Source organism: Neomonachus schauinslandi, chromosome 10, assembly GCF_002201575.2.
Source record: "Neomonachus schauinslandi chromosome 10, ASM220157v2, whole genome shotgun sequence".
Classification (NCBI taxonomy): Eukaryota; Metazoa; Chordata; class Mammalia; order Carnivora; family Phocidae; genus Neomonachus; species Neomonachus schauinslandi.
Genome location: NC_058412.1, coordinates 77,423,633 through 77,444,277, shown reverse-complemented (window position 1 = coordinate 77,444,277; position 20,645 = coordinate 77,423,633). Strand labels below are relative to the sequence as shown.

General features: G+C 39.6%; 1 protein-coding gene across 2 annotated transcripts in view; it reads left to right on the top strand.

The window, feature by feature from the left end:
- The window catches only part of CRACDL (CRACD like), a 134,162-nt gene that overhangs the window by 66,350 nt on the left and 47,167 nt on the right, over window positions 1-20,645 (top strand). For both annotated transcript variants that reach the window (XM_021701197.1, XM_021701196.1), the window contains exon 2: window positions 11,520-11,599. In XM_021701197.1, coding sequence (XP_021556872.1) covers window positions 11,530-11,599 — 70 coding nt within the window. In that variant the 5' untranslated portion in view covers window positions 11,520-11,529. The remainder of the gene's footprint in view (window positions 1-11,519; window positions 11,600-20,645) is intronic.

The following is a 20,645-nucleotide window of genomic DNA, read 5'->3' as shown; positions in this document are numbered from 1 at the left end:
TAGCTGAAGGTCTATCAACTTCATTCATCTTTTTAAAGAATCAACTTGTTTCACTGATTTTCAAAATGTTTTCCTATTCTATATTTCATTAATTTTTGCTCTGATATTTATTATGTTCTTGTTTCTGTTTGCTTTCAGTTTAGTTTGCTCTTTTTCTAGTTTCATATAGTGGAAAGTTATGACATTGGTTTAAGGTCTTTTTATGTAGGTGTTTATAGGTATACATTCTTTTAGGCAGTGTTTAATTGCATCTCACATGTCTTGGTGTGTTGTGTTTTTGTTTTGATTCATCTGAAAGTATGTTATAATATCTCTTGTTATTTCTTCTTTGATCTGATTGGTTATTTAGCAGTGCATTATGTAATTTCTGCATGTATGTAAATTTCCCCAAATACTTTATACTTTTGATTTCTAACTTACTTCCATTGTGGTTGAAGAATGTGCTTTATTTGAACTAATTCATTTTAAATTTATGGAGTCTTGTTTTATGGCCTACCATATGGTATTGTTTTATGGCCTACCATATGGTATCATGGGTAATGTTCTATATGCAGGTAAGGCAACTATGTATTTTGTTGTTGAATGGAGTGATATGTATGTATATATATATGCACACACACACACTCATACATACATACATATACATACCTGCCAATCCCACAGCACCCTCCAGGCCATGTTCAGATCCCTGTGGTATTCTTTCTATTGTATAAATACAATAGAATATTGAATTGAATAGAAATCTATTCTATTTCTATTGTATAAATACAATATATATATAGTAATTGATTTATACACTTGCTTAATTCCTATACATCATTGTTGAGTTTCTGCCTATTTGTTCTATCCATTTTTTTTTAAGATTTTATTTATTTATTTGACAGAGAGAGACACAGCGAGAGAGGGAACACAAGCAGGGGGAGTGGGAGAGGGAGAAGCAGGCTTCCTGCTGAGCAGGGAACCCGATGCGGGGCTCAGTCCCAGTTCCCTGGGATCATGACCTGAGCTGAAGGCAGACGCTTAATGACTGAGCCACCCAGGCGCCCCTATCCATTTTTGAAAGTGAGGTCTCCAGTTATTGAAGTTGCCACTATTATTATTGAATTGTCTCTCTCCATTTTATCAGTTTTTGCTTCATGTACATTGAGGCTTTGGTTTTAGGTACATACCTGTTTATAACTGTTCTATCATCCTGATGGGTTTACCAATTTATCATTATAGAAAGGCTATTTATCTCTGGTAACAGTTTTCTCTTAAAAATCTGTTTTATTTCTGACATTAATACAGCCATTTCATTAGTTATTTAGGAGTATATTATTTAATTTCCACATATTTGTGACTTTCCCAAATCTCTTTCTCTTCTTTCTTTCTTTTTTTTTTTTTTAAGATTTTATTTATTTATTTGACAGAGATAGAGAGGCAGCGAGAGAGGGAACACAAGCAGGGGGAGTGGGAGAGGGAGAAGCAGGCTTCCCGCTGAGCAGGGAGCCCGATGCGGGGCTCTATCCCAGGACCCTGGGATCGTGACCTGAGCCGAAGGCAGACGCTTAATGACTGAGCCACCCAGGCGCCCCTCTTCTTCTCTTATTTATTTCTAATTTCATTCCATGGCCATGGTTGTCAGAAAACATACTTTCTGGAGCACTGGGTGTTACACGCAAACAATGAATCATGGAACACTACATCAAAAACTAATGATGTAATGTATGGTGATTAACATAACAGAATAAAATAAAATTTTTAAAAAATTAAAAAAAAAGAAAACATTTTCTGTACTTTCAAGCCTTTTAAATCTGTCTGGGCTTGTTTTAGGGCCTAGTTGTGGTCTATTCTGTAGCATCTCTCATGTGCACTTAAGAAGGCTGTTCATTCTGTTGGGTGGAGTGTTCTATAGATTTCTATTAGATCTAGTTGGTTAAAATTGTTCTTCAAATCTTTTATATCCTTATTGATACTCTGCTTAGTTGTTCTATCAGTTATTGAGCGTAGGGTATTGAAATCTTCAACTATTGTTGAATTTTATATTTGTCAGTTTTTGCATCATGTAGGAAGAAGCACTAGATCTGAGTCTCTGAATTCTCTCTCAGTGTTCTCCCATTTGCAGGACATTGAAAAGCAAAAGACTCCAGTGATTAGATGATACTTTCAAGGCAGATATTTGGGAATGGTACTAGGATTTTTGGATGATTTGGCACAAGAACATTGGTATTCAGATTCATTTTGATTTGCTTCTAAACAACATAAACTGCATTTGTGGATCTGTGATCATTGGCTTTTAATTTTCTTAAAAGTTTCTTAATTGTAATTGTCATCACTCACCCTGAGGGTGTCAGACAAAGGTAGAGTCAGCCTTCTCCAGGATTGGAGCCACAGGCACTGGAAAAAGCACAGGAGAAGCACACACAGATTTGGCCTTACTGAAATACCATCACTTGGGCCAAATTTACCTGTTTTTAATCTTTTCAAAGTCGTGTTGCTTTGTAAAGAAAATAGAGTTTCCTTCAGTTCTCCCTCAATTTCCATTAAGGAAGGGTCATGACAAGGATTATTTATTTTTTACAAAGTCAGGTATCAGTTTCCTGGAGGATTTTCCCAGGCTTAAATCAGATTGTAAAAGAAAGATCTGTTTCTGGAACTGGATGATTTACTGCATTTCATTCTCTTGGTACCTCTGTCAGTCATCTGCAGAAGCCTCTCTCATTTTGTCAGTTGTCTCGTTCCTGTGTTGTGTTCAGTTCCTTGCCCCAGGCACTGTCCTAGGTACTGGTAGGAGAGCAATGGACATAACTGGCACAGAGCTCGCCCTACCAAGCTCGCTGTCTTGGAAGGGGGGGAATGTTAGGCATACATCTTATGAACAAGTCTTGCTGATGGCATTGGTGGGCATTGTGAAAGAAGGTACAAGGACTGAGAAAGAATACCACAGGGATCTGAACATGGCCTGGAGGGTGTTGTGGGATTGGCAGGTCTGTAGGGATGAACACTAAGGCTTTCATACATAATTATGTGCTCAGGTTATGCAATCAGGGTACGGATATTTTTCTTTGCCCTGTGTAGGTAAATATAATGGATTAGAACCTTTAAAATACCGTATTAAAATCTATTCTCATTCTTCATGTGAATGAAGTTTTGTAGAATTTTCCAATAAAAGCTGCAACTAATGATGAAATTCTGCCATAAGCTGGGAAGAAGCCTGTGGTTACAGTTAGGGTTCAGAGAGAAGGAGTGGGGCAGCCCCCCCCCTCCCAGGTAGCCTTCATTAGAGGCAGGACTCCCCCTGCATTCTGTAGATGCCCAGATCACACTGATGAGTGCTGTGAACTACAGAGGGGGCTAGAGGCTCAGTCCCCTTTTAAGTCAGTGAGAACCCCGGAAGAGGCCCCCTCAGGTCTAGATTTGAAGAATAAGTTTTTTACCTTGGACTTGAGCTGTCAGAACAACAGGGGTTGGGTGTGGTGCTAGAGGGCAGAAAGCTGGTAGAGGGGCCATTGAGGTGGCCTGAGGTGAACTTTGAGTTTAAGCAAAAGGGGTGCTGCATGTTATAGGGTGTTTGCCACATTGCCTTTCTCATTATGGTTTTCTTTCTTCTGGCTTGTCATTGAATTTTACTAGGAGTGGGAGAACATGTGTTTAGAAGGGCAAGTCCTTGGGCCCAGTAGAGAAGACATTCCATGGTAACAGCTGTGGAGTATTACCCTGTGGGGTGTCTGAGTGAAGAGGAAGGTCCTCCATGTGCACACTCCACAGTCTCAGAGGGCAGACATTCCTCTGTGCCTGGAGTGTGTTCTTACCAGTTATCTGGCAGTGGTTTGATTCACTTTGCTGGACAAGGTCCTTCAGGCTGCAGAGCATTGGGAAGCACAGGGATCCTCTGGGAATCCAGATGTCTTGATCTTTGACTGGTAACGCTGGCTCTAAAGTGAGCCTCTTGCACAAGGGACTGTCTTCATGAGATAGAATCAAGCTCATCTGCCCCCAGGATGTGCTGGTTGGGGTACACTTGTTTATGTTTATGCAGAGACATACAGTAGCATGCAGTGAGGAACAAGCTGCGGAAACTGACAGCTGTTCTCAGCAAGGGCTTTGTGTGCTGTGTTCGCAGTCCATTTAAATAAAGCATTATTGTCCCCATTTTGTATATGAGGAAACTGAGGCCCAGCACTGGTGTGTGGTGGGGTGACGCTTCAACCCCAGGACTGCCTGATGTCCCAGGCTTTGCCCTTTTCCTCTGCACCATATTGCACTCTTATTGGTATGAAGATGTTTGGAACAGAAAATATGAGCAGGTTTTAAAACCTCCCATGTAAGGTGAGCTTGATTCCCATGTGATCCCTTCATCTTGTCGGGTGACTTTTGCCTCTGTGTGTGAGTCCATTAGCAGCCTTGGTATCTGGTGGTGCTCTCTGCATCTGGCCCCACCAGGATGTGCCTTACAGCAAGGTGAAGACTGGGCCATTCTCTTGGGCCTCCCCCGCACCCACCTGCTCCTGAACCTGCTGCCCTGTGTGACTGCATCACGTCCACATCATTCACGCCAGGCAGAAGCAAGTGTGAGCATCTAGATCTGCTCTGCACTCAGTGGTATGCAGTGCCCTTCTACACCCCATCTCATGGGGCTTGTGCACACACTCTCTCACAGAGACCGGCACGATCATGACTTCTCAAGAGTGATAATAGATATATAATGACAGCCTCAAGCCCCTTCCTCCTAAACTAAGATACTCTGGCAAACCCAGTGGATGGTCTCCTGGGGCCTCTGGCCTCTGGGCACAGGCATGTTTCTGCACAAGGCTGCTTGACAAACAGTCATTTCAGTGGGAGATGCATGTCCTTTGATTTCCTAGCTTCCCTGAAGCCCCTCTGAGGACAGCTCAGGACTCTCCCCTTCACTGGGTCAGCACCTGCAAGAGGCAGGGAGCATATCAGTCTTACCCATCACTGTGTCCCAGGCTGCAAAAGTGCCTGCCCTTGCTAGATATACAGTCAACATGAGAACACAGGTTGGTGTCTCTGCTTTGCTACTTTGAGCCAGTTAATATACTTATTTAATGTATGTTCTCAGTCCCAAAATGTGAATACTAAAGATTCCTGGGGTTAAATGAGGTAATTCAGATGATACATTACATCCTTGATAGTTCATTGCAATTGTTGTGGTTCAAGCAGTAGAAAGCTCTTGCACTTGGACTTTCTAGTTCAGTGGCAGCCTTAAGGATGGTACCCAGGGAAATAGTTGGTCATTCTTAACCAATCCTTACTATTTTGACTCTGCTTGCTTCTTGTTTTCCTGCTTTTCCTTCTTTGCTCCCTCTTTATTTCCATATAAATGCCCTGGTACTCCTTCCCCCTGCCCCCACCACAGTTTCAGAGAACGTCAGGACACTATGGGATCAGAGTGTTTGATAGGGATTGCATTGAATCTGTACACTGCTTTGGGGATATCATAACAATAAGCCTTCCAGTCCATGAACAGGAGATCTCTTTCCATTTTTTGTATCTTCTTTAATTTTTTTCAGCAACATTTTATAGTTTTCAGTGTACAATTCTTTCATCTCCTTGGTAAAATGTTACTGAGTATTTTATTCTCTTTGATGCTATTATAAATGGAAGCATTTTTCTTAATTTTCTTTTCAGATTGTTCATTGTCCATGTATAAAACAACTGATTTTCATGTGTTCATTTTGTGTCCTGCAACTTTGCTGAATTCATTTATTTGTTCTAATAGTTTTTTGTGTTGGGGGGGATCTTTATGGTTTTCTACATATAAGATCATGTCATCTGCAAACAGACATAACTTGACTTCTTCCTTTTCAATTTGGGTGCCTTCTATTTCTTTTTCTTGCTTAATTTCTCTGACTAGGACTTCTAATACTCTGTTGAATAGAAGTGGTGAAATTAGGCACCCTTGTCTTGTTCCTGATCTTAGAGGAAAAGCTTTCAGTTTTTCACCGTTGAGGATGATGTTTGCTCTGCGTTTGTCATATGTGGGTGGCCTTTATTATGTTGAGTTTCCTTCTATTCCTAATCCAATTTTTTTTTAGTGTTTTTATCATGTAAGGGTATTGAATTTTGTCAGATATATTTTTCTGCATCAGTTGAGATGATCATGTGGGGTTTTTCCCCTTCGTTCTGTTGACCAGACATCTTTATGAAACCAAATTATATGCAAATTGAGAAGCAAAGCCAGTAAAGCTTTGTTCACCTTTTCAGGAATTGGCTAATTGGAAGGTGGACATTTTGACATTAATATTAAAGACCTAAATGTTAGACCCAACTCTGGCAAAGTCCAACAAAAATATTTCCTCTGTGAAATATTTTCTTTGTATTTCTCCCATTATTTCCCATTATGTGCAGTGTACAACTGGTAAATGTTAGTTGGCTAATTGGATGTTTGAGCCCCTTGTAAAGTCTGAGGATACATAGCAACTGCCAGTAATAAATAGCTTTCCATATAAATGGTGAGTTAGTATGTATGGAGTAGAAGACACTGTGGGTTTTTTTAAATTATTTTTTTATTATGTTATGTTAATCACCATACATTACATTATTAGTTTTTGATGTAGTGTTCCATGATTCATTGTTTGCGTATAACACCCAGTGCTCCATGCAGTACGTACCCTCTTTAATACCATCACCAGGCTAACCCATCCCCCTACCCCCCTCCCCTGTAGAACCCTCAGTTTGTTTCTCAGAGTTCATAGTCTCTCATGGTTCGTCTACCCCTTCAATTCCCCCCCGCTTCGTTTTTCCCTTCCTGCTACCTTCTTTTTTTTTTTTTTTTTTTTAACATATAATGTATTATTTGTTTCAGAGGTACAGGTCTGTGATTCAACAGTCTTACACAATTCACAGCACTTACCATAGCACATACCCTCCCCAATGTCTATCACCCAGCCACACCATGCCTCCCAACCCCCTGCACTCCAGCAACCCTCAGTTTATTTCCTGAGATTAAGAATTCCTCATATCAAGGAGGTCATGTGATACATGTCTTTCTCTGATTGACTTATTTCGCTTAGCATAATACCCTCCAGTTCCATCCATGTCGTTGCAAATGGCAAGATATCATTCCTTTTGATGGCTGCATAATATTCCATTGTGTATATATATATACCACATCTTCTTTATCCATTCATCTGTCGATGGACATCTTGGCTCTTTCCACAGTTTGGCTATTGTGGACATTGCTGCTATTAACATCGGGGTGCACGTACCCCTTCGGATCCCTACATTTGTATCTTTGGGGTAAATACCCAGTGGTGCAATTCCTGGGTTGTATGGTAGCTCTATTTTCAACTTTTTGAAGAACCTCCATACTGTTTTCCAGACTGGCTGCACTAGCTTGCATTCCCACCAACAGTGTAGGAGGGTTCCCCTTTCTTTGCATCCCCGCCAACATCTGTCGTTTCCTGACTTGTTAATTTTAGCCATTCTGACTGGTGTGAGGTGGTATCTCATTGAGGTTTTGATTTGGTTTTCCCTGATGCCGAGCGATGCTGAGCACTTCTTCATGTGTCTGTTGGCCACTTGGATGTCTTCTTTTCAGAAATATCTGTTCATGTCTTCTGCCCATTTCTTGATTGGATCATTTGTTCTTTGGGTGTTGAGTTTGATAAGTTCTTTATACATTTTGGATACTAGCCCTTAATCTGATATGTCATTTGCAAATATCTTCTCCCATTCTGTCGGTTGTCTTTTGGTTTTGTTGACTGTTTCTTTTGCTGTGCAAAAGCTTTTTATCTTGATGAAGTCCCAATAATTCATTTTTGCCCTTGCTTCCCTTGCCTTTGGCAATGTGTCTAGGAAGAAGTTGCCATGGCTGAGGTCAAAGAGGTTGCTGCCTGTGTTCTCTTCAAGGATTTTGATGGGACTCCTGTCTCACATTTAGGTCTTTCAACCATTTGGAGTCTATTTTTGTGTGTGGTGTAAGGAAATGGTCCAGTTTCATTCTTCTGCACGTGGCTGTCCAATTTTCCCAACACCATTTTTTGAAGAGACTGTCTTTTTTCCACTGGACATTCTTTCCTGCTTTGTCAAAGATTAGTTGACCATAGAGTTGAAGGTGCATTTCTGGGCTCTCTATTCTGTTCCATTGATCTATGTGTCTGTTTTTGTGTCAGTACCATACTGTCTTGAGGATTACAGCTTTGTAATAGAGCTGGAAGTCCGGAATTGTGATGCCGCCAGCTTTGCTTTTCTTTTTCAACATTCCTCTGGCCATTCGGGGTCTTTTCTGGTTCCATAAAAATTTTAGGATTATTTATTCCATTTCTTTGAAAAAAGTGGATGGTATTTTGATAGGGATTGCATTGAATGTGTAGATTGCTCTAGGTAGCATTGACATCTGCACAATATTTGTTCTTCCAATCCATGAGCATGGAACATTTTTCCATTTCTTTGTGTCTTCCTCCATTTCTTTCATGAGTATTTTATAGTTTTCTGAGTACAGATTCTTGGCCTCTTTGGTTAGATTTATTCCTAGATACCTTATGGTTTTGGGTGCAATTGTAAATGGGATCGACTCCTTAATTTCTCTTCATGATCGCAAATTCCTTTAGTTTTTGTTTGTCCTGGAAGCTTTTTATCTCCCCTTCTATTTTCAATGACAGCCTAGCTGGATATAGTATCCAGCTGCATATTTGCTGCATATTTTTCTCATTTAGTGCTCTGAATATATCCTGCCAGTCCTTTCTGGCCTGCCAGGTCTCTGTGGATAGGTCTGTTGCCGATCTAATGTTTCTACCATTGTAGGTTACAGACCTCTTGTCCCGAGCTGCTTTCAGGATTTTCTCTTTGTCTCTGAGACTCGTAAGTTTTACTATTAGATGTCAGGGTGTTGACCTATTTTTATTGATTTTGAGGGGGGTTCTCTCTGCCTCCTGGATTTTGATGCCTGTTTCCTTCCCCAAATTAGGCTATAATTTGCTCCAATATACCTTCTGCCCCCCTCTCTCTTTCTTCTTCTGGGATCCCAATTATTCTAATAGCGTTTCATCTTATGGTATCACTTATCTCTCGAATTCTGCCCTCATGGTCCTGTAGTTGTTTATCTCTCTTTTTCTCAGCTTCTTTATTTTCCACCATTTGGTCTTCTATATCACTAATTCTCTGTTTTGCCTCATTTATCCTAGCAGTTAGAGCCTCTATTTTTGATTGCACCTCATTAATAGCCTTTTTGATTTTGACTTGGTTAGGTTTTAGTCCTTTTATTTCTCCAGAAAGGGTTTCTCTAATATCTTACACGCTTTTTTCAAGCCCAGCTAGTATCTTTAAAATCATCATTCTGAACTCTAGTTCCGACATCTTACTAATGTCCGTATTGATTAGGTCCCTGGCAGCCAGTACTGCCTCTTGTTCTTTTTTTTGAGGTGATTTTTTCCATCTTGTCATTTTTCCAGAGGAGAATAGATGAATGAGAGAACAAAATGCTATCTAGGTAACAACGACCCCAGAAAAATATACACTAAACAAATCAGAAGAGACCTGAAACCAGGGGAAAAGAAAGGGAAAGAAAAGATAAAAACAAACAAACAAAAAAACAGAATATGATCAAATATGATTAGGCTGGTGTATAAATCAGTGCCACACAGTAGATTTTGGGCATATTTTGGTCTGTTAGGAGAAATTGCCTCCCAAAATTTTAAAGAAAGAAAAACTTATATATGTACAAAAATAAGGGTAAATACAATCAAGGGATGGAATATGACTGTAAAGATGGAAATTATAAAAGATTTTATAAAAGGAATTGATAAGAAGTTGGTTGAAAAAAGAAAGAAGAGGATTTAAAAAAAAAGGGGGGGGGAGAGAATGTGATCAGGCAGAAGACTAGAACAAAGCCATACTAGAGGTTTAGGGTATATTTTGGTCTGATAGAAGAAACTGTATCCCAAAATTTTAAAGAGAGAACAACTTATATATATACCAAAAATAAGGTTAACTACTATGAAGGGATAGAATATGACTCTAAAAATGAAAAATAAAAAAGATTTTTTAAAAAAGGGATTGATAAGATGTTGATTGAAGAAGGGAAAAAGAAAAATTCAAAAAAAAAGAAAAAAGTTAAAAAAAAATTAACTTTGAAAGACTAAAGAATCATGGGGAAAAAGCCATGGATTCTATGTGCATTATTCCCCTAGCGCTGGAGTTCTGCCGTTTTCATTGATGCGTAAACTTGGTCTTGGCTGGCGGTTCTTGCTGATCTTCTGGGGGAGGGGCCTATTGCCGTGGTTCCCAAACATCTTTGCCGGAGGTGGAATTGCCCCACCCTTGCCCGGTCCGGGCTAAGTAATCTGCTAGGGTTTGCTCTCAGGAGCTTTTGTTCCCTGCAAGCTTTCCGTACAGCATTGGAGGATGAGAGTGAAAACGGTGGCTTCCCAGGCTCCCTCCCGGAGAAGCTGAGAACTCAGGGCCCTGCTCCTCAGTGAGCCCCAGAGAAAAGCAGTCAATCACTTCCGTCTCCCTGGTCTCTGGCCTCACTCTGTGCTCACCCAGTCCTGAGCGTTTCTATCTCTGGCACACAACCCCGGGTGGAGTCTCCAAACCCAGCAGATCCGTGCGGTGCGCTCCCGTGCCGCTCCTCGCAGGGGAGGAAGGGGAGTCTCCCCAGATCTGCCACTTGTTGGGTCCCTGCTGGAGGAGCAGTGGCCCAACTGTGCCGCAGATCACGGTTTATGGCAACCCCGAGCTGAGAGCCCGCGCCTGGGCTCCGTCTCTGCAGCCGGCTTCCCTGCTCTGATACCTGGGAGCTCTGCCGCACTCAGGCACCCTTGGTCTCTCTGTGACCCCGAGGGTCCTGAGACCACACTGTCTCAGGGAAGGTTCCACCCCCCGCTTAGCCACTGGATTGACATCCCTCAGCGGAGCCGATTTCTAAAAGTTCCGATTTTGTGCTCCGCGGCTCTATCACTTGCCAGTAGCGGCTGACAGAGGCCCCCTCCCCCGCTGCCTATCCTCCCGAATATCGCCTCGGATTCACTTTTCCGCACGTCCTACCTTCCAGAAAGTGGTCGCTTTTCTGTTCATAGAGTTGTTGCTATTCTTTTCTTCTATCTCCTGTTGAGTTCGTAGGTGTTCAGAATGGTTTGATCCCTATCCAGCTGAATTCCTGGGACCAGACAACATTTAGGTCCCTATTCCTCCGCCATCTTGCTCCTCCCACCCATAAGTGTACTTTTAATCCCCTTTATTTCACCCATGAGAAAAACATAATTTCTGAAAACACTTTTTTGAAAGAAAGGAAACAAATCTGCGTTGTATAAATTAGTGTAGCATTTTTTTTCCAGTTCATTGATTTCCATGAAATTGCTGTGGTCAGTGATTAGATAAACGCCTGTGTGGCTACTAATCTTGAGCAGTGGACGTGTGTTAGGCCTGTGCTGCCCTGTACTCTGCCCTGGCATCTCTCTTTGGTGGGGTGTGTGCAGGTGAAGTCGTGGGCAAAAAGCAGCCAGCAAAGCCATTTCACTCAATGTTACCTTCTGTTAAGCATGTCCCTTTTAACATGAATTTCCATCTGATTTTAGTGAGCTGGACATGATTTCCACAAGGGTGATGGATATTAAGCTTCGGGAAGCTGCAGAAGGCCTTGGGGAGGACAGCACAGGTAAGGCCTTCACTTCGCCTGCTCTGGGAAGAGCCTGTGTCTGCTTGCGGGACAGGGAGAGGGGCTGATGGAGCCAAGGCTTTGGGGTTGTGTGTGTGGAGGGTGGGTTTCAGTTCACAGTATGTTCAAATACGCCCATGCCCTTCATCCTGTGATGAGAGAGCACATCCAGATGACGTAAGGCCACTCAGGGCAGTACCCCTTTGCTTCGCTGTCAAAAACAGGGGATTTTAAAGTCATTTTACTCATTCCTAGAGGTAAATCTGTCCCTATGTTTGCTTGACTTGAAAGCAATGGAGTCATTTATCACCTAAGAACATCCAGAGGATCAGTAGGAGGTTGGAAAAAGTATGAGATAGCCTGATCATGCAGAAGAAATAATATTATCAAGATAGAGCCTTTGATCTCTTTTATGGCTTTTGTTCTCCTTCAGAGACCTTTATTATACTGCTTACTGAGCTAAACTCCAGGCCCATGACTCATCATCTCATTACATGTTCTAAGAGTTACCCAATTATGTGATTGAGTTCACTGTTATCCATCGATTGCTATTTGTGTCTTGATAGAGTTGTAAAATTGGCATTAAAAAACACCAATCTCTGGACTACGTACCTTTTTCCTAGAGTAGCCATATATACCCCCTTTATTTCAGTAACAAAGGTCTCCATCACTGTCTTTTTAAAGTTAAAATGCCAGTAATTATTTTCTTTGATATAGTTCAGGAGGAACAACTTCCAATGGTATTAAATCCTAGATGCCAACCCTTAGCTTCAAATACTAATTTCATTAAAGATTCTATTTCATATATTACAGATTTTCCTTATTATCCCATATTAGAATTACTTTTCCTCTGTCACATTTTGATAGATACCAAATAAGCCCAAATACAAGGTGAGATTTTAAAAATTAAACCTGAGAGAAAATGGAATTTCAAAATTTCTCATATTACAGGATATTGAATTATTACTGATTTTAAACAACAAAATACTCTTTAAGGAAGTATTTCATTAGTCTGAAACAGCTTCCAAAAACACTATTTTTGGATACTTACAGAGGTTACCATGAAGAATCAGTTTTTAAAATGAAAGAGAGAAACTAAGTATTCTTTTTTTCCGAATAGCGAACTAAGTTATTCACATCAACTACTTTCCTAAAATTTAAAATTCTAGATAAGCTTCCAAATGGTGTTGGGAAAACTGGACAGCCACATGCAAAAGAATGAAACTGGACCACTTTCTTTTACTATATACAAAAATAAACTGAAAATGAATAAAATATGAGACCTGAAACCATAAAAGTCTTATCAGAGGGCACAGACAGTAATCTCTCTGACATTGGCCATAGCAACATTTTTGTAGCTATGTCTCCCTAGGCAAGGGAAATAAAAGCAAAAATAAACTATTGGGACTACATCAAAATAAAAAGCTTCTGCACAGCGAAGGAAACAATCAACAAAACTAAAAGACAACCTACTGAGTAGGAGAAGATATTTGTGAATGACATATCCAGTAAGGAGTTAGTATCCAAAATATATAAAGAACTCATTACCCCAAAAACAAATAATCCAGTTAAAAATGGGCAGAAGACATGAACAGATATTTCTGATATCTGATTTTGGACTTCTGTTTAAAGAAGACATCTAGATGGCCAACAGACACATGAAAAGATGCTAAACATCACTTATCATCAGCGATATGCAAATCAAAACTATAATGAGATATCACCTTGTACCTGTCAGAATGGCTAAAATCAAAACCATAAGAAACAACAAGTGTTGGTGAAGATGTGGAGAAAAAGGAGCCCTTGTGAGCTATTAGTGGGAATGCAAACTACTGCAGCCACTGTGGAAAACAGTATGGAGGTTCCTCAAAAAATTAAAAATAGAACTATCCTATGATCCAGGAATCACACTACTGGTATTTATCCTCAAAATATAAAAACATTAACATTATCCCTTAATTCAAAGGGATACATGCACCCCTATGTTTATTGCAGCATTTTTTGCAATAGCCAAACTATGGGAGCAGCCCAAGTGTCCATCAATTGATGAATGGATAAAGAAGATGTGATACACACACACATGCACACACGCACACACACACACTCAGCCATAAAAAAGAATGAAATCTTGCCATTTGCAACAACATGGATAGAGTTAGAAAGTATAATGGTAAGCAAAATAAATCAAAGACAAATACCATATGATCTCACTCATTTGTGGAATTTAAGAAACAAAACAAATGAGCAAAGGGGGAAAAAAAGAGAGAGAGACAAACCAAGAAAGATTCTTAACTATAGAGAACAAATTGATGGGTACCAGAGGGGAGGTGGCTGGGGGGAATGGGGGAGATAGGGGATGGGGATGAAAGAGTACACTTACCATGATGAAAAAAACGGATAAAAAAAATTCTAGAAAGGAAAAATCTTTTTAAAAGTAAGAAGTAAGAAGACCAGAATTGAAAGAGATATGGTGGGGTGCCTGGGTGGCTCAGTCATTAAGCGTCTGCCTTCAGCTCAGGTCATGGTCCCAGGGTCCTGGGATCAAGCCCTGCATCGGGCTCCCTGCTCCGCGGGAAGCCTGCTTCTCCCTCTCCCACTCCCCCTGCTTGTGTTCCCTCTCTCGCTGTGTCTCTCGCTGTCAAATAAATAAAATCTTTTTAAAAAGAGAGAAATGGTAATCCAGAGAGATAAATTAGCATAGAAGCCACTTTTGCCCTCAGATTGTTTACCAATCTTAGAACTTTAGAAAATTCATTTTCATGTCTTCATGGAGTGGTAGATGAGGCAATGGGTAAGATATCAAAGTACAGGTCTGTTCAAGGTGGGATGTCTAATAGAAGATCCTCCTGACAATAAGTTGGGAGCCCAAGGAGCAATAAAATCTGAGTAAGTGTGAACCAGGGGTAAGTCAACCCTTTATAGATTTGTAGCTTGAATTTGTATCACTTGGGTAATTTAGAGAATCTCAGCCCTTGAACTTGGCTGAGATACTAGGAATAATAGTATTCCTAGACTGGATAGGACCGTAGGTACCTAATAGAATCAAACAATCTTCTCTAAAGAAAGCTGCCTTCTATCTAGACTTCAAATTATTAAAGAAAATATTTTTAGCTCCATGACAAATATATAGTCAGTGTTGACCAAGCATATAAAGCAGTAGGGCACCATGAACGAGAACCAACATGTTAGGGGTTTAATTTTGTCTCCCCAAAAGTCATATTTTGAAGTCCTAACCCCCAGTGCCTCAGAATATGACCTTATTTGGAAATTGGGTCATTGCAGATATAATTAGTTAAGAGACGGTCATACCGGAATTTGGCGAGCCCCTAATCTACTATGACTGATGCCCTTATAAAAAGGAGAAATATGGACATAGACACACACACAGGGAGAACACCTTATGAAGATGAAGTCAGATCAGGGTGATATCATCTACAAGCCAGGGAATGCCAACAATAGCCAGCAAACTACCAGAAGTTAGAGGATATGAAAGAGATTTCCCTGTCACAGCCCTTTGAAGGAAGTAACCATGCCAACAACACCTTGATCTCAGACTTCTAGCCTCCAGAAATGAGAGTCAATACAACTCTGTTGTTGAAGCTGCTCAGTTTTTGGTACTTGGTTACAGTAGCCCTAGCAAACTAATATAGAGCAGAAACAAGAGAAACAGACAGACAAGGTATCAAATATCAAAACAATCAGGTATATGCTATAACACAATTGTGCACTGTATGTTTGAAGATAATTAAAGAAAGTTTGAAAGTATCTGGAAGGAACCAGAAACTTTTATAAAAGGTGTCCTAGCACCCAGCCAGTGCTCAAAGGCAAGAGAGAGAAATAAAAGGGATACAGATGAAAGGAAGAAATAAAACTATATTTGCAGATGTCATGATTAAACAAAATATCAAAAAAGTACTTAGATCTATCTCTTAAGTTTAGCAAGACTGCTAGATGCAAGGTCAAAACACAAATATTGATTGTATTTCTGCATAACTAGCAGTGAACAATTGAAAAATTAAATTTTTAAAAGTACCATTTACAATAGCACAAATAAAATACGTTGGTATGTATCTAGCAAAATATATGCAGGATCTATATACTGAAAAATAAAAAAGTTGCTTAGATCAACAAAGACCTAAATACATGGAGTGATATATTATGCGTTATGGACTGAATATCTGATTTCCCCCCAAAGCTCATATGTTAACGTCCTAACCCCACCATGTGATGATATTAGGAGGTGGGACCTTTGGCAGATGATTAGGTCATGAGCATGGAGCCCTCATGAATGGAATTAGTGCCCTTATCAGAAGAGACCAGAGAGCTGCTTGCTTGCTTTCTGCCATGTGAGGGAACAGCAAGAAGTTTCAGTCAACAACCTTTAAGAGGGCTCCCTGCAAAACCCCACCATGCTGGTTCCCTGATCTCAAGCTTTTCGCCTCCAGAGCAGTGAGAAATGAATTTCTGTTATTCATAAGCCACCCAGTCTGTGGTACTTTATTAGAGCAGCCTGAACAGACTAAAACCACATTTATAGATTGGCAGACTCAGTGTTGCTACAATGTCAGTTCTCCCCCAAACTGAGCTGCAGAATGGTGTGTTAATATACGTGGGGTAGAGTATACTGCATATACGTCTGCTGGGGAAGGCTGGATACGGTTCAGTGTTCTGTAGCAAGAATAGTGACCAGTGATCATTTATTTGATTTCCATGACGAGTCAAAGATTTTTTTTATTTAGGAAGAAGCCAGATCCGTACGGATGAAGTGATAATAGTATCTGGGAGGATTTGCTTTGAAATAATCTGGCAGAGATGGGAAGGAGGAGGGGAATAAAGATGAAACAATCAAAATCCCACCAAGATATTTTTCTAGCATTGACAAGCTGATCCCAAAATTTACATGAAAAAGCAAGAGAACTAGAATAGTGAAAACAATTTTGACAAAGAACAAAATTGGAGGACTCATATTACCTGATTTCAAGACTTACTGTAAAGCTACAATAATGAAGCCAAGTGCAGTACTGATGAAGGGATGGATGTGTACAGGTAGAACAGAGGCTAAAAATAGACCCATACAGACAAATATGGTCAATTGGTCTTTGACAAAGATGGAGCAGTGATTCAATGGAGAGAGGGTTGTCTTTTCAACAAATGGTGCTAGAACAAATCGAACATTCCTATGGAAAAAAAAAAAAAGAACTTTGACCTATACATCACAGATGATACAAAAATTAACTTAAAATATATCCTAGGCGTAAATGTAACACTATGAAACCTTACAAAGAAAACAGAAAATGTTTATGACCTAGAATTACATAGAGTTCTGAGATGGGACACCTCAGTCCCTAATTTGGACTTCATTAAAATTTAAAAATTTTTCTCTGTGAAAGACCCTGTTAAGAAAATGAAAAAAGAAGTCACAGCCTGGGAGGCAATATTTGTAAATCACCCATGATAAGGGACTTGTATTTAGAACTCTCAAAATTCAACAGTAGGAAAACAAACAACCCGAATAAAAAATAGGCAAAGATTTTAAAAGATGCTTTACCTCAGAAGATATACAGATGGCAAATCAGCTCATGAAAAAGTGCTCAACATTAGTTAATGCAAGTTAAAACTACAATGATATATTACTGTACACCTGTTAGAATGGCAGAACAGAAACAACACTGCACCCGACAATAGCAGGTGCTGGGAGGATGCAGGGCAATTGAGTCCTCATATTGCTGTTGGGAATGCATAATGGTACAGCCACTTTCGAAAATATTTCAGCAGTTTCTTGTAAAATTAAATATACCCTTAGTCCATGACCCAGCAGTCCTGCTCCTAGGTATTTACCTAAGAGAAATGAAAACTTATGTTTACACAGAAACCTTTTTTATTTTTTTTAAAGATTTTATTTATTTATTTGACAGAGAGATATAGTGAGAGGGAACACAAGCAAGGGGAGTGGGAGAGCAAGAAGGCAGGCTTCCCGCCGAAGCAGGGAGCCCGATGTGGGGCTCGATCCCGGGACCCCGGAATCATGACCTGAGCTGAAGGCAGATGCTTAACAACTGAGCCACCCAGGCACTCCTCTACACAGAAACCTTTAACAAGGGGCACCTGGGTGGCTCAGTTGGTTAAGCCTCCTAGTCTTGATTTCGGCTCAGGTCATGATCTCAGGGTGGTGAGAACAAGCCCCAGTGTCTGGCTCGGCACTCATTGTGGAGTCTACTTGAGATTATCTCTTTCCCTCTCCCTCTCCCTTTTCCGGACCTCTCCCCATCCCCCTACTCACTGACTCTCTCTCTCTCAAAAAAAAAAAAGGAAACCTGTAACAATTTTATTCATAGTTGCCAAAAACTGAAACGAATCCAAATGTCCTTCGATTTGCTCCATGTTTAAATAAAGTGGTCTATCCCTACAATGGAATTGTACTCAACAGTAATAAGGAACAAATTACTGATGGACGTAACACTATGGATGAGTCTCTAATGCATTGTGCTGAGTGAAAGAACCCAGAATCAAAAGAACATACTGTATGAATCCATCTATATGACATTCTGGAAAAGGTACAACTATAGGAACAGAGAAGCTATCAGTGATTTCTAGGGATTAAAGACAAGATGGATTTGGCTACAAAAGGACAGCATGAAGGGTAGTGGTATAGTTCTGTATCTTGAGGTGATTATGTAGGTCTATCTGTACCAAAAAAAGCAAGTTTTACTATGTAATTTTTTTTTCTAGAGAGGGAAGAGGAAAGAGGGAGAGGGAGAGAAAGAATCCCCAGCAGGCTCCTCACCCAGCACATTGCCCAACATGGGGCTCAAACTCACGACCCTGACATCATGACCCAAGCCAAAATCAAGAGTGGGACGCTTAACCAACTGAGCCACCCAGGCACTCCAGTTTACTATGTAATTTCTAAAATAACTTTAAAAAATGATATACCATATTTGAAAACCATCAAATGGGTTTTTTAGAAATAAGTATAACTGTTACAATTAGAAATTCAGTGGATGAGTTTAACAGCAGATTCTATCGGCTCAAGATAGATCAATTATGAGAAAGTATACAGAATGTAGCATCAAATGGTAAAATGATGAGAGGTACAGAAGAGAAGAGGCATAGAGATAAGTGGAAGGGTAGAACATACGCATAAGCACAGTCTCAAGAGAGGAGAGAGTAGCAGTTACTTTTCTGGAACAGATTTAACGAAAGATGACCCGATCCACAGATATAAGAAATCAAGTGAACCCCAAGAAGGATAAATAAAAGGAAATCCATATACACTGAAAATATAGAAAATCAAAGACAAAATGAAAAATCAGTCTGAGAAAAAAAGATGATCTTCAAAGGAGCATAAGCTGACGACTGACTTCTGGACTACACAGCAGAAACCACAAAACAGGAAATAGCTTTTTCAGTATTATTGAAAGAATAACTTAGAAAAAATAACTGCCAACCTAGAAAGTTATACCTAGGAAAAATATATTGTAGGAATGAAGGAGGTGTATAAAGGCATTTTCAGACAAACAGAAACTGAATTTGTCATCGGCAGACCCTCCCAAAGCAGATTCTAAAGGAAAATTGCCCTAGATGGAAGGTCTGGGACACAAGAAGGAATGACAAGCAGGGAAAGTGAGAAACAAGCAGATACATCTAAATGAACACGGAAGAATATCTTTTGGGTCTTTCAAAGAATGACAACAATAGGGCATTTAAATAGGATTATAGTATTCTAAGTTCCTTGTTTTGTCCTATAATAGAATGCATAGTATAATTTCTAGGGTAATTACTGAAAAAACAGATTAAAGGCATAGTTTACAAACTCGAGGTGGGAAGAATGGAATAACTTTTAAAAGTCAGCTAATCCAAAAGACAACAAGAAAAAGAGGTTAAAGAAAAGTATATAAGATGCAGACTTTTTTATTAACGTTGCAGTAATTACAGTAAGTTTAAGTAGACTAATTACATTAATTTTTCCAGTTAGAAGTTAAAGATCATCAGATTAGATTTCTAAAACTCTTAAGTCCTAGATAGAAGGATTCAGAAAAGTTAGAAGTGAAAGGATAGAAAAACACACATCTTGTAAACACTAGGAAAAAGGAATTTCAGTAGGTATATCAAAAGCAGTCAAAATAAAATTTAAGGCAAAAAGCATCACTAAAGATAAAGAGTGCCCTTTCACAAAAGGTTCAATTCCCCAGCAAGATAATAATTGTACCTTTCTCTGCACCATTGTAATGTTAAAATTTGTAGAGGAAAAATTGACAATTAAATAAAAATAAATAAAATCTGCAGTCAGAGTGGATTATTTTTATTGTCAAGCACACTGGGGACATTTACAAATTTATGGTAAGCTGTAAAGCAAATCTCAACACATTTGAATGGTTTCAAATCACCCAGATACTCTCTGACCACAGTGCACTTAAGCTGGAAATCAGTAACAGAAAGATACTAAGAAAATCTCCAAGTGCTTGGAAATTAAGATCTACTTATCTAAATAACCTTTAGGTCTAAGAAGGTATTATAATGGAAATTAGAAAATATTTCAACCAAACAACAATAAAAGTATATCAAAACATGTGGATGCAGTTAAAAGAGATTTAGGGGGAAATGTATTGCCTTAAATGTGTGTACTATAAAATCAAACAAAAAGCCTAAAAATTAATTAGCCAAGTATTCATCTCGAGAAGTTTAAAAAGATAGCACAGTAAATCTGAAGTAGGAGGAAGGAAAGGATAACGATTAGAACAGAAATTAATACAATGAAAAAAAGATAAATCACATTCAACAAAGAGAATTAAAAAAGCCAACTTTTTTTATTTTTTATTTTTATTTTTTTTTTAATTTTTTTTTTTAAAGATTTTATTTATTTGAGAGAGAGAGAATGAGAGACAGAGAGCATGAGAGAGAGGAGGGTCAGAGGGAGAAGCAGACTCCCTGCCAAGCAGGGAGCCCGATGCGGGACTCGATCCTGGGACTCCAGGATCATGACCTGAGCTGAAGGCAGTTGCTTAACCAACTGAGCCACCCAGGCGCCCAACTTTTTTTAAAGGCA